The sequence below is a fragment of the Daucus carota genome, chromosome 3, assembly GCF_001625215.2.
Source record: "Daucus carota subsp. sativus chromosome 3, DH1 v3.0, whole genome shotgun sequence".
NCBI classification, from domain to species: Eukaryota; Viridiplantae; Streptophyta; class Magnoliopsida; order Apiales; family Apiaceae; genus Daucus; species Daucus carota.
This window is the reverse complement of record NC_030383.2, coordinates 5,747,807-5,762,737: the sequence shown is the minus strand read 5'-3', so window position 1 is coordinate 5,762,737 and position 14,931 is coordinate 5,747,807. Positions and strand designations below refer to the sequence as shown.

General features: G+C 34.8%; 3 protein-coding genes across 3 annotated transcripts; 1 reads left to right on the top strand and 2 right to left on the bottom strand.

Annotated features, from left to right (window-relative positions):
• Window positions 1-543: 543 nt before the first annotated feature.
• LOC108213728 (uncharacterized) lies at window positions 544-1,515 on the bottom strand. The gene is made up of 3 exons (XM_017385519.2): window positions 1,310-1,515; window positions 1,124-1,229; window positions 544-992 (listed from the first exon to the last, which is right to left on the bottom strand). Exons 1-3 carry the CDS (start codon window positions 1,346-1,348, stop codon window positions 844-846), a joined length of 294 nt encoding a protein of 97 aa, XP_017241008.1. The 5' UTR covers window positions 1,349-1,515; the 3' UTR covers window positions 544-843.
• Window positions 1,516-6,191: 4,676 nt separating this feature from the next.
• LOC108211577 (pentatricopeptide repeat-containing protein At5g42450, mitochondrial) lies at window positions 6,192-8,515 on the bottom strand. Its single transcript, XM_017383215.2, has 2 exons — window positions 6,439-8,515; window positions 6,192-6,352 (listed from the first exon to the last, which is right to left on the bottom strand). Exon 1 carries the CDS (start codon window positions 8,435-8,437, stop codon window positions 6,857-6,859), a length of 1,581 nt encoding a protein of 526 aa, XP_017238704.1. The 5' UTR covers window positions 8,438-8,515; the 3' UTR covers window positions 6,192-6,352; window positions 6,439-6,856.
• A 406-nt stretch (window positions 8,516-8,921) lies between these two features.
• LOC108210796 (diaminopimelate epimerase, chloroplastic) lies at window positions 8,922-14,182 on the top strand. Its single transcript, XM_017382209.2, has 9 exons — window positions 8,922-9,317; window positions 9,393-9,560; window positions 10,063-10,133; window positions 10,839-10,896; window positions 11,278-11,457; window positions 11,955-12,039; window positions 12,222-12,281; window positions 13,151-13,224; window positions 13,910-14,182. Exons 1-9 carry the CDS (start codon window positions 9,030-9,032, stop codon window positions 14,024-14,026), a joined length of 1,101 nt encoding a protein of 366 aa, XP_017237698.1. The 5' UTR covers window positions 8,922-9,029; the 3' UTR covers window positions 14,027-14,182.
• The last annotated feature ends 749 nt before the right edge of the window (window positions 14,183-14,931 follow it).

Below are 14,931 nucleotides of genomic sequence, written 5' to 3'. Positions count from 1 at the left end.
ATTTTTTAGATGCGTACCGAGTAAGCTCGTTGCGTGCAAACTACGTGAACCAAGTAAATTACTTAAGCGTCAGGCTCTGATCCAAGAGGCATAATCACAATTTTTTTTTTTTCGGAGTCGAACACTCGAGAGTCGAACCTATGATCACGATGATATAAATCCCCTCTTTAATCAATCAGCTAAACCAACTCTTTGGGCCGTATTATAGGGTTATTGAGGACATGCAAAATCGACTTGCCGATAAACCTAGTCCAATATAATCTGCAAAATGCAAATTTGGTTGAAGTTTTCCCATACGGATCGATCAATTACTAATTGATTCGAAATTCTAAAAAAACCTGATAATTTATTAGTTGACTTCGAAATAACCAAAATTGATCCACATAATACATACTTGGTGATGCTGTCCATTTTCTAAATCCATGAATTACTTTGATTTTTCCAGATAATAATTAACAGTTTCAGCCAATGATTAACAATTTACTCTAGTAAAAACCGATACAACTATCAGGAAATAACTGTAAAAATAATACTATCATCTGATGAAAGGCAACTATAAAATGCATTTTGGTGGACCAACGAACACAAACTAGACGAGGACACTAATAAAGACGGCACAGTCGCAGACCCCCACGTGTCCAACACGTGTTGAGAGCAACCCATTGTTTGCCATCACACTTCTCAATACCTGGTACTATTACAGAACTCCCATCTCCATTCAACACTACCCACATTATTTCCACCCCTCCTAATTTTATTTCAATACAATAAAAAAGAAAAAAAAAAGGAAAAAAAGGCAGCCATGGCCATCTTTGTCTAAAATAAAATCCATAGCGGATATGATTATTTGGTGTTGAAATCCAACACCATCTTCTCCATTCTTTTCCTCAGCATATCCAACTCACTACTAACATTCCGCTGCTTTTCCTCAGCTCTTTTGGTGTAATAATCCTCAAAGAACTCCTTGTTTTCCTTCTCCAGCTCCTTCCACACTATTAATATATACACCACAATATGTTACTTATACTCTTTCCCGAGATCTGATATTAAGTAGTCGGAATTCTTAAAATGTCTAAGTTATCATGTGTGCATATAAATTAAGATACTTGTAAGTATGTGGTACCTGTGGAAGTAACGATGGGCAAGATATTTGCATGTTTAGAAAGGGCTTCCATACATTCTTCCTTGCTCATCTTGAATAACATGCATTCTTCTATCATGTGTTGGACCTGCATATATTTGTGACACCAAAGCTTATTTACCATCAATTTATACACACGCATACCCAATAAAAATGTTCGAAATTTACCATATGGATATAAGAAGCAGCTGATGAAGAGTCTGACATGATCTTTCTATCCGTGCACTATCAAATCCAAAATTTTCTTTCCTACCACACCTAAGCCAATCAAAGAAAAGGAGAGAGTGGGAAGGAGAGATAGAGAGATTAAGGAGTTTATGTGAGAGAGAGGAGGGGGCAGTAGAGTAGAAGGTTGAGGAAGGCAACAGTGTTATGAGTAGAGTTTGATGGATGGGTGTATTTATAAAAGAAGGGAATATGTATATAGTATATCAATAATTTGGCTTGTATATTATCATATAGTTTATACATGCCATTTTATATATTATGATATTTATATTAATATGTTAATTTAGATATATATTAGGTGAGTTTCGAGTGGTTTAATAAATTTTGTAATTTGGTTGGATAGAATTTGTAAGCTAGGTTTGATAGACTTTGTAAAGCTACGAGAATCTACAGCAGAGTTTAACATCTTCTTTAAATATATAATAAAATATATAATTTTTATGGGATTATTACATTTTATATATTGAATGAAACTCCAACAACATTCCCTAGTCTCTGTTATTATTATAATATTATATTCAACTTGTAAGTAGGAGAGGGAAAGAATGGGAAAAAGAAGAGAAGTGAATATCCATTTTAATGTCCAATCAAAAAAAATTGTTAAATATATAAAAATTTGTTATAATTCTGCTTGTTCGATCCAATGATTCAAAATTAATATAATTATATAAACACTCCGCGCATACGGTGGCGGAACCAGAGGGGGGCTAGGGGATGCTAGAGCCCCCTAACCTCGAAAAAACAGTGTATATTTTTTTTCAGCCCCCGCTGAATTAGTGATGTCAATATAATTTTTTTTAGCCTCCGCTGAATTACAAATGTCATAGAGAGGGATTTATTATTTAAAAAAAAAAGAAGAAGAGAAAGCACTTAGTCTAAAGAGAGTCTAATTAACAGATACACTCAGAGCAACTCCAACAAACTCCTCAACTTTTCTTTAAAAATAATATAAACAATCAACTCTTAACTATTTATGAGGTAAAATTACACAATATCTCCAACAATAATCCCTACATACGCTCTCTATCTTGGCAATTACTAATTAATTATCATAAATTTTCCAACAAAGAACTCAGAATACTATGACAATGGTTCGAAGTATGAAAATTAAATTGCAACTATTAAGAGAGGAAGAATGTGAGACATTTTTAGAAGATCTTCACCGCTATAAAACTGGTTTACTAACCTTTTTATTTAAAAGGTTATTGATCTTATTTCCCAAGAGATGGATAACCGTTTTATAGAAGGAAACATAGAGCTACTACTTTGTATTAGCTCTTTCGATCCTAGGAATTAATTTTCAAGTTTGAATAACTCAAAACTGTTTTGTCCTACACAATTTTATCCAAAAGATTTCTCTTTACTAGACCTGGAGTTGTTGTCAAATTAGTTAGACAATTTTATCTATGATGTGAGAGCGGATAAAGATTTAATCTAGATTTCAAAGTATTAGGAAATCTTTCTGTCATGATTGTTAAGAAACACATACACACTATTTATCCCTTAGTTTATCTTCTGATTAGTTAGCTTTTGTTTTCTCCGTTGTAATTGCTACTATTAACAAAGTTTTTTCTGCTATGAAAAAAATCAACACTTATCAACGTAATAGGATGGGAGATGCATAACTGAATGATAGTATGATGATATATATTGAGAATGCTATTTATGCAAGTATGGATGACGAAGTATTTCAGCCCCCTAACTCTTAATCATGGTTCCGCCACTGCGCTCATACAAATGTCAAAGATCAGGTTTCCGTAAACATACCTAGAATGTAATAGCATGTGTACTTGACATCCTCTAGTTGAGAATGAACTCGGAGATCGAAGATTCTAACTTAGGAATTGGGGTAAGAGTTCCTCATTCAGAGTCTAGTTAGAAAGTGATGCATCGATCTCTTGTTTTTTGCGAAAAGAGAACAGAGACATGAGCCGTTAAGTTTGTATAGACTTTATTCAGTTCGGGGCATAAATTGTAGTACTGCTCGGTTGGTATTTGCTGGACTATCTTTTTCTTTTCCTTTCATTTGTCGTTCAGCAAGGCCACCACTAACTATTGGCCCTTAAAGTTTTAAGTACATTAAACACCGTACCTGACCCTATTTTAAATAACCTATTTACTTCCCAAGTCCTAGCATTATTAATACATTATGTAGAGAAGTCTAGATAACAAGAGCCGGTGCAATACTCTCCCGTTGTACTCCTATACCTGAATTTTCTCATTTGAACGGTACGCGGAACTTAAAAATGGGTGTCGGTCCCGACACTCGACTGTCAAGAAATGTTTAGCCGGCATCATTTTTTTGACTGTTGGATGAATATTCAGCGGCCCAGATTCCAACATAAGTTTTTTTATCCGTCTGACGCTTAATAAGTGCTAGATGCATGTCGTCTAGCGCTTTTTAATCGATGGACGGGTAAAATGAACCCGTCCCGTCGTAAAAAGCGTTGGATGTATTAAATTTTTGTTATAATCCTGAATGCTGAATATTTATCCAACGGCTGACAGATGATATGCCGGCCTTGACAGTCGACTGTCAGGGACCGACACCCTTAAAAAATATGGAGTAAAATAACGTGGAAAGTAGAATAGAAATAAGACAAAGAGATTCATTGATATTAATTGACAGCTAGACATAGAAAAATGGATGATAATAATTATTATATAGTAAGAATTTATTATTTTCAAAAATTTTAAAGTGTAAAGAAAATAAGGAGACATAAAAAGGAAAACCGTAAAAGAAAATTAGGGATACAGAGAGTATTACTGAAGAAAAAAAGTACGATGTTTTATTTATCATATGAAATTCATCGGAAAGAGGGATGTTTTACGCTATTAAGGCCATCTCCAGCAGTTTGTGATCCAAAAATCCAAATTTGGATCATCAACTGATCCAAATTTTGATCCAAATTTCTGAACAACTCTAGCGGTGTGATCCAAATTCTGATCCAAATATTTTTTTGTATATTATATTACATAAATTTTATATTAAACTAAATAATCTTAAATTTAATTTTTAATCATTATTAACTACTTATATTATATTTAATTAATTTAATTAATTATTCTTTTAACATCGATCAAAGCATCTCAAAATCAAGGAAATGAAGATGAAGTTCAAGGATCTCAAAATAATATGAATGGCTACGGACAATATTTTGATAATCTCGGAGGAAACAAAAATAATATGTTCTATGTTTATCTCGGACAATATTTTATGCATGTAAATTTTTTTAATTTCAATGAAATTTGCTTTCCTATTATTCTAAGTTTTTACTAAAGCATTAATTTTATTAATTATAAACTATTATGAATTAAATATTAATAACCACAAATTAATTTTAAGTCTGATAAACAAAAGATGAAAATAAAAAAATCATTATTTTATAATAAAGTAGGTGATCCAAATTTGGATCAGTGAACAGTGATGATCCAAATTTGGATCACTTTTTGGATCACTGCTGGAAGAGAATTTGGGGTAATCTACCCCAAATTTGGATCTTTGGATCACTGTTGGGTTTGTCCTAAGCAACTCTACAAGGAAAGTATACTACTTGAAATATTTAAATCTCGTAAAAAAGCAACTCTACAAGGAAAGTATACTACTTGAAATATTTAAATCTCGTCAAAAACAACGTAATGGTGTGTGTATATGTAAATGTAATTATCATTTGTCGGAAAACAGAGATTTTGGATCCAAATTCCCTTCTTGGTTTACAGAATGATGGTCCTTGATATCGTGACGTTGAACTAATTGGTATGAGAAATTTAAGATCTAGTTCTGTTTCCACCAGCTCACATGAAATTTGGAGAATGCAACTATCGTGACATGATTAATTCAACGGCGAAGAACAGAGCTATTATCAAATATACTACTCGGTTCAGTTCAACTGGTTTACGAACACTTAATATCACTAAAAATATAATAATAAAGAGAGGTATTGGATATAAAATAGGTCACCGCTTTGGAGTATATATATGCCAATTATTGAACTAGTCCATTCTCTGAAATGCCTCGAAATTAATTTCGAGGCATTTGTTTTATTTTTGATGCAAACCATTTGAAGACATCGTCGATCGATCGTAAAATTTATGTATTCAGCTTAAAAGTTATTTGGGTAGACAAGATGTGTTGGAATAATGTACTCCACTAGAATCCTCAAGGCTGAACAACTTCTACGTTGATAAGCCAAGTTGAGAAGAAACATCTTTTTTCATCTTCTGTGATATATCTTCTTCGCATCGCCCGACTTGTAACTAACTCATTGTTGGGTTTTGCCTGGTTTAGGTAATAGTACATTGGGTGTTGGTCTTTTTTTATACAATTTGAAAGGAGTGTGTCCCTCTCCCATGATTAACAATGATGATTTCTCTTTTTCGCTAAATTTCAATGGTGGCCTAGTCTTTTAAGTTATCGAGATCATGTGATCCAATCACTTCTTGATAATTTTTATATCTAAGTTGATTTCCTTACAATTGGCCCTTTTAACTTAATTTTTCTAAGATACAGTACAAGAGAACTATATAAGCCACTTACTATAATTGTTATCAGCAAAAAATTAGAAAGGAGAAAGAACTGTGTTACCCAGTTGCTTGAAGGAGACTGATAATTACATAAAGACATGCTTTCAATAGCAAAAGTTGATTAGTTATTTTGCAAACTTGTCAATGCTGTACAATTTCATACATGATGATTGATGAACTTCCTGCTCGGTTTGTTGGACGATGAATCCACGGTCGTAACAAATTTGAAAATAACAAAGACGTAAAATAAGTCCATCAGTGAAACTGTGCATTTTCACCCATTATCCTGGCATGATACCGATGAAAGATATACTAGGTGATTTTTTATTTTAAAAACATGCCGACTAGTTCCAAAGCCAAACACTATGTAAATTGAACTAACCGAGCGCAACACCCGGTAGGTGGGACTCCCTGTGAAATGCACGCAACGCCCGTTTCCTCTTGGGGAGCTCTCACACTCTGATGAAAGATACACAAGCTGTATGAATCAAAAACATTAAGGACGTAAAATAAAGTCAATAGTGAAAATCTTTATTTTCACCCACCACGGATATAGTGACATGATCTTTTGATCCTTCAAAACATAAAGATATGATCTTTTGATAATATTGCTGGCACATCAGTGATGTTGAGAATGCCTTCTCCTAGCAGGATACTGATGAAAAATATACTACACGATGACGGATTAATGAATGTTTGATAGTTACTGAAGAACTAATGTTGCACCATTATCTCCTGGAACATTGCAAGCTGCATTCAGTTGCTTGTCCAGTTTGGTTTTGCCACTTCGCTAAGTTTGTATATAAGTACTCCAGGCAAATCCAGATTTTATTCCGGAGGTTTCAAGTCATTTCAGAACCTAGACTGACCATGGCACGTAGTCAGATTTGTGATATTCAAGATGGCATCAGGTATTTGTATCCAGCCAATGAAGACTATATAGTCATCTCTTTTGATACTGGGTCAATATATAGACAGAAAAGGCAAATTCTGGGAGTCTGTTGCATGTTTTAGAAAGATCCATAAGAGCATATAAATCTCATCATTCTGTTCATGTTTCTCATCCCTAGTAACAAACACATGGATGTTACTTCTGATTTCAATCCAACTGCACCCTGGAACCCTCTGCAGACCTTTTTCAGCCATCTTGTGTCTCACCATTGACACGTTTTCCCACCTTTCAGCAGCCGAATGCGAATTTGACAGCAATACATATGATGACACGTCTTCAGGATCCAAGGCCATTATCTTTTGGGCTGCAAACTCCCCCAATTGCATATTTGAGTGGATGTGGCAGCCTCCTAGCAATGCTTTCCAGAACCCAAGTCCAGGATTGAAAGGCAAATCACGAATGAACTTCTCTGCTTCCTCAAAACGTCCTGAACGAGAAAGCAAATCAACCATACAAGAATAATGTTCCGGCGTTAGCATGTCAGGGTCTCTAAGTCTTGCTTGCTTGAAGTAAAAATAACCCTCATTGACGAGTCCGGCATGGTTACAAGCCGATAAGATACCAAGAAGTGTGACCCTATTCGGTTTGAGACCCGATGATTGCATCTTATCGTATATTTGCATAGCTTCCTTCCCTCTTCCGTTTTGTGCAAAACCACATATCAAAGCATTCCAAGAAACAACATTCTTTTCCAAGAGCTCGTTGAAAACCAATAAACTATCATCCATGCATCCACATTTCGCATAAAAGCTAATCAGTGAATTGGCAACAAACAAATCGAGCTCACCAATATACTTAATAGCACAAGCATGAAAACTTCTTCCCATTCCAATTGCAGCTATATTAGCAGCTGCAACAATAGCACACGGAAACGTACACCTATCAGGCGCCAAATCTTCCCTCATCATCTCAATAAAAAGATTAACCGCCTCTTCATTACACCCCTTTTGGCTATACCCGCTAATCATAGCATTCCAGGACACCGCATTTCTCTCAGGCATTGCCCTAAAAATACTACGCGCGTCCTCAAACCTATTTTTCTCAATGTACCCACGCATCAAAGTTGTGTACGAAACCACATTAGGGTCACAAGTATCACCAAACACCCTATGAGCTTCCTCAATGCTGCTCAACTTTGCATAAAGACTCAGCATTGCACTACCCACAAACACATTCGACGCAAGACCAGCCTTAGTCACATGCCCATGAAGCTGCTTCCCCAAACTCAAATCTTTCAAAATCATAGACGACGGTATAACAGTACCAAATGTGAACTCATTGGGTCTAACATCTAGCTGCAGCATTCTTATATAGAGATAAATCACCTCCTTGTGTCGATTGTAGCGAGAATATTGGCCAAGTAGAGTGGTTGCTGAAACAACATTCCAGTCGTGCCCTTCATCGAGCACCTGGTGGGCATCAAAAAACTCGTTTGATTGTTCAACATTTTGCTGTCCAAGAGCTGCGGCTCGAGAATGATAATGAGCTTTCGGGGTTGCAAAAGGGCTATGATGAGACAGATTAACAACATTATTTTGCAGTTTAAAGATGTGTAAAATAGAATCCAGGGTACTCAGTCGTCTAGCTTTCATGAGTTGACTTCACATCTCTGTAAATAGTAGCAGGAGAATTTGTATTTGACCCTCTTCCATTGTCATTCAAAAATTAAACGTATAATTGCCTTATCTTTTTAACGTAGCTTTTTATTTTTTATTCCCGTTTTTATATATTTGAACAATGTATAATAAGTAAAAGGAAATAAAAATATCGCTATTTAAATTTTTTAAAGTAACAAAGTTAGTATCGATGAAAAGTATAGTTTTTTTTTAATCATTTTCTTGATAAAAGTAATAAATTTTCCAGCAGAAAATAAAAAATATTATTTAGATACGTAATTTTAAGAATACACCTATTCTCGAATTATCATATATATATGATTTTTTTAATTTTAAAAATGAGTGTCAATTTTTTTATTTTTTGTTATACTAAAATTTGTATGAATAGGAAATTTTGGAATGCATTGGAATAGTATATTACTTTATAATCTACTTTACTGTCTGTTAATATATTTAATTAATTTGATATAAGCAGCAAGATTCTAGTTGCAGCCTGATAGAACTGATAGCCCTGCCGCCTATTGTCCGCTTGCCAAAAAGAAACACACAAACAGAAACGCCGCCAGGTATGGCCACCGCCGCCGCCACAGTCTCCGCCCAACTAGCTTACTCAGCTCGCCGCAACACTTCTCTCTCCTCACTATCTCCTTCTTCACCTACATTCGCCTTCAAATTCAACTCTCTCCGACTAATCCACACCACTCCCACCAATCCAAACCCCAGCTTCCGCATCTCGATGAGCAGCAGTATTCAATCACCTCCCGAGACGATCTCTCAGCTCTCATTTCTCGATCGTAGAGAATCTGGTTCTCTTCACTTCGTCAAATATCATGGCCTCGGCAATGACTTCATCCTCGTAAGTTACTTTCCGATATTTTCGTGATTTTCTCGTTTGATTGTGGTAAATTATGATTTGATTTGATTGAATTAGGTTGATAATAGAGATTGTGTGGAGCCGAAGATAAGTCCAGAACAAGCGGCTAAGCTGTGTGATCGGAATTTCGGAATTGGAGCTGATGGAGTCATTTTTGTGTTGCCGGGATTTAATGACACTGATTATACCATGAGGATTTATAATTCTGATGGTAGTGAACCCGAGGTATTCACTCTTTTTTGATTAAATAATCGGGAATCATCTATTTATCACACTGGACTTCTGTTGGTTTTATTGTATATTTTATTTAGTACTCCCTCCGTCCCACCGGGTTGTTAACGTTCATTGTTTGCACGCATTTTGAGGCTCTTATAAAGTATAGTTCTATAATGTTTTTTTTATTTATTTTTTTTCTGAATAAAAGTTTAAACATCAAACTTTTATTCAGAATTTTTTTTATAAAAAAAACCTCATGCAACTATATTTTATAGAGGTCTTAAAAAGCGTGCCAAAAAGTGATGTTAACAATCCAACGGGACGGAGGGAGTAGTATAATTTTAGCACACACTGTCTACTTAAATATTATGAGCTGAGAGATTGTTGCGGGGGTAATCACAGAAAATTGTTTTACTAAATAGTTTTCTTCTTGTCCGCTAGTTCTGATTAAGTGACTATCCTAAACCTTTTCATCTGTTTAGTCTTTGAGTTCCCTCATCCGGTTTTGCAGATGTGTGGTAATGGAGTTCGATGCTTCGCCAAATTCATTGCTGATCTTGAAAATTTGCAAGGAAAACAAAGGTAGGTTTCTTATATGTGTTCTTCAGTAATGTTTCGAAAGCTTATCTTAAAAACTAGTGTTTCATATAGCATTTGATTAACATTATAACTACTCTTCCACCCCTATGGATAACATATAGAATTTTATCAGAAGGTAGAGCTACCCCCGTCTGCAATATTGAGTGTTGTAATTGCTCATCTCTTATCAGTAATCAGCTACTTCCAAATTCTGTCCACATATTGTCACCATACTAGTGTCCATGTATTACTCGTTTAATTGTCGATCGTTAAAGGATGATGAAGTATAATTGAGTTAACCATAGTGCCATGCACTCTTAAAACTTCCAAACTACAAACGAAAACATGTGCTGAAGTTATTTATCCAAAGTTAACATATTATAGTGTTTCACAACATAGGCTGAAGTTGTAGCTCTCCCTGGAATCCACCAAACCAAACCAATAATATATTCTCTTTCTTGGCCTTTTCTTCTTTGTACAACTTCATTTTTTTATGTTGACAAAAACTAAGCACCTAGTTCAATGCCTATATATTATTGTGTGAAAGATGGACTTCTATTGATTTGCTGCCAGTCTTATTTTTGTGATGAGATAAAATACAGTACCAGAGAGGGGGGGGGGGGGGGGGGGGGGAATCAATTGGTAATTATGCTTCATCATTTTGTGCTATTGCAGAAGTGATTTACATTTGTTTTACATAATTCGCAGTTTTAATGTACATACGGGTGCTGGCCTAATTGTTCCTGAAATTCAAGAGGATGGCAAGGTATCTTAGCTGGTTAAAGTTTTATATTCTAATGAGTTAATTGAGTTGCATTTAACATTGGGTTCCGAGCTTTTTTTGCTCTAGTATTTTGTTGGGTATATATGAATATTTACTAGAGTCTAGAGGTCCCCATAATGTGCGAGGAATTTGAAAGTAACAATTATCAGAAAGCTGTGTAATGTCTTCACGTCTAGGGAGCAGTAAACCTTTCAGTCAGATAAATATGTGGTTCACGCTTGCATTTCTAATCTTGCGTGTTTCTATTCACGCATTAGTCATTACTCGCTATTTACTTTGTTCATTGTATGTAGATGATTGCTTTTAGATTTCTTCAGACTTGAAAGTGACAGTGTCTTTGATCTTTGCTCATTATTGTTTCAGGTTAAAGTTGATATGGGTGTGCCAATACTAAATGCTTCAGATGTTCCCACAAAATTACCCACAACAAATAATCAACCTGTTGTAAGCTCCCAACTGGATGTTGATGGTGTAAGCTGGAATGTTACATGTGTTAGCATGGGAAATCCTCATTGTGTTACATTTTCTAATGAAGGAAGCCAGGTATTCTCCAGTTTAGTGTTTTATGATTTAATGGCACTACATCTGACCAAAGTACCTATATTATAAGTTATAAGTTACTGCACTGTAAAAAAATTTTACATCTGATTAATTATCCAAGGGGACCTTGAGAATGGGACACAATCATTCCATTTGGCAGTATTGAAGGAAATATATAATGATGGTGTTACAATAAAAGATAGCTGATATCGTCCTATGCTAAATTGTGTTAATGATAACCTATTAACATTTTAAGTATTTGTCATGTTTTTTTAATCGTTATCTCAATTTCCATTATTGGTGGAAACACCCAATTTTTTTAATTTTTTTTGAGATCATAGAAGAAAAAGAAAACCAGATTTGTATGCATATTTAAGAAAGTAGATGATGTGTGCGTATGTGTGTGCGTGCGCTTGTGTGTATCAAAGTTGCATTTTTGGCATCTGACTCGGTATCTAAACTACTGAGTTTTTGATCATCTTCTGTAAATCTCGAAACAGAATTTGCTGGTCGATGAATTAAATCTCGCAGATATAGGTCCTAAATTTGAACATCACCAAATGTTTCCTGCCCGCATCAACACAGGTCAGTGTTAGTCCCTTCTTTAGTTATTTGTCCAAAAAAATAGATTTTGTTTTAATCATAAAATTTGGATATGAAATTCAGATTTACCCAAGACGAATACCATAATTTGCATGACCTCTATCTCTTGTTGTTATCTTTATCTGTTATAAGTTAACTGTGGTCTTCTTAAACTAATCTTGCAGAATTCGTGCAAGTATATTCTCGATCACATGTAAAGATGCGTGTTTGGGAGCGTGGTGCAGGTGAAAATTTGAACATGCATTCAGTGCTCATATGACTTGTGCTCAATTTAGAACATGAATTATATGCAATCACCCCTGACTGTTTCACGACTACACTCACCCACTTCTGGTCCTCTAACATCCATGAATCCCAATTTTGTTATCCATCTCATATTTAATTTCTCATAAATTCTTGTTAACTTGATAGTCAACATTCGATCGAGGTGTGTGTAGCTAGAAGTTTTGGTTTCGAAGCTCTAATTCCATGACCCTATTTCGCTCGATTAGTCATGCAGGGCGTGTTATATATATACTTTTTGTGGATATCGGATTTCAGTTTCTACCATGTCTTTTTATGCTGGAGAGTGGAGAGCATAATTGTGTCTTGAGCATGTATATTAAGCCTGCAGAACAATGTAGAAAAAGGGCTATATTAGGAAGAAGGCCAAGGCTTTAGAGGCAAATTGCCTAATGCTGTAATGCATGATTTGGCTGTCAACAGAAATGAGGAAATTTTATTTAGCCAAAAAAAAAAAAAAATGAGGAAATTTTTTGGTTGGACTTTCCTTAATTTCAATCGGTGCTCATGGGCAAGCTTCCGTGCACTTTTAAGTGTGCTCTGTACACTTGATTAAATACATTAAAAAACTGATAGTTCTATGCTCAAAGTTTGAAGGGAAATACTGTAAATATTAACTTACAAAGATGTTGTAATTCTACGAACAGAGGTCTGACTAGGGTTATGTTTGTAATTGCAAACGACATGTGTGCATGTATTTTTTTCTGGAATATCACAATTTAAGCTACTGAAAGAGTTGTTTTCTCTGCGGAGGTTTTTGATGCTTACAGTCTTCATCTTTACGAAATAAACTTGACATGTTTATATCTAGGAGCAACACTTGCTTGCGGAACTGGTGCATGTGCAGTGGTTGTTGCAGCAGTTCTGGAAGGACGTACTGAGAGGGTAAGAATGCTATCTAAACATAATACTCCCTCTGTCCCATAATTTTTGGCATGTTTGACTTTTGATGGTCAAATTGACCAAACTTTGACCATAAATTACATATATAATATGATTAAGAACAATCATAAAAATAATATCATTAAAAAATATACTTTACGTACTTTATTATGCATATTTTATATTTTTAAAATTACAAGAGAATTACATGTAATTTGTAGTCAAAGTTCAGTCAATTTGACCATAAAAAGTCAAACAAGCCAAGAATTATGGGACGGAGGGAGTACTAAAGAGCTCTGTGGATTTTCCTGTAGTACATGTAGTCATTTACAAAAAGATTTATAGTCCAGCAATTAAGTTTATAAAGCACTATTGGGGTTTGACAGAAGCTCAGTAGTTGTTCCTTCATTCACTGTCTTTTTCTATAAGTTTACATTTTGTTGTTTTTTCTGCCAAGCAATTTTTTATTATTTAGTTTTTTCATGTTCAAAATATTTTTGTGTGATATGGATTCAAGTCATCTGTATCCATGAACCTGCAAAATCCTTCAAATTGTATTTGAGGTTTCAGTTCTCTATGAAAAATGTTGTTCATGCGTAATTTATAGAAGTCATCTTCCCCAACCATTAATATAAATTGAAGTAGACGACATGTTTGTCTCATGGTTTGTTTTGTAATTGTCAATCAGTGTTGCACTGTTGATTTGCCTGGAGGTCCCCTGGAGATTGAATGGAGGGAAGAAGACAATCATGTATACATGACAGGCCCAGCTGAAGTAGTGTTTTATGGATCTGTTCCTCTGTAAACTCTTCATTTGTAATTTTTGTATCACAGGAATGAGAATATTTGTGTAGGCTTTGCCTTAATTTGTTAGAAGTTTAGACTAATGATGTAGTGGTGTATTGCCACTAAAATACAAGTGTTCTGGCTTTAAATATTTAAGCAGTCTGTTTCAGTGGTACCTACAATCTAGCGCGCAGCGGCGAGGAGAGGATAGCCTAATGATGTTGTACAAATATATATACCTCTGGATCTATCTGTTAGCAGATGTACTTTACTCGCGCATCCAAGCAAAATCATCTTGATGCCATGTTTTTCTTGCATGAGATGTTTTAAACTTGGGGAGGTAAATGTATGTTCGATGTGAGGTTATTATTTTCGAGAAACAGTTCGATCTAGAAGATAGTATATTCGGTAATTCTGGGAGAGGATCTGATCCTTGCTAATTTATTGCTAAGAACTATTTTGGGTCCGATTATAAAATTCACTTTTCTGTCTACTAGATTTTTTCAGCTGGTAAGACATTCTCGGTAAAATATTGAACGACATACAATGATATGATATGAGAGAAATATTGAACGCACTTTTGCAGGAAATATTTACAGTTTGTTGATGTTTGGGTTGATGTCATCTTTGTCTCAGCATTATAAATAAAATTGGATTTGCATTGATGAAAAATGATTGTTGCAGCAAACTATCAGTTGTTTCTTAGTGACAAGATATTTATATTAAATTGAATTTTCACAATTTATTTTTTATAGCAGAAATACGCGAGTACATTCACAGTTCAAGACATTCATTCTGATTTACATTTTAAGACATTCATTTTGAGATATAATGTAAGATACTTATTATTGAGAGAGCAATTTTCGGTTATTCTCCGCAAAATATTAAAATCAAATATTTTCAAATATATAATTTTAAACATGC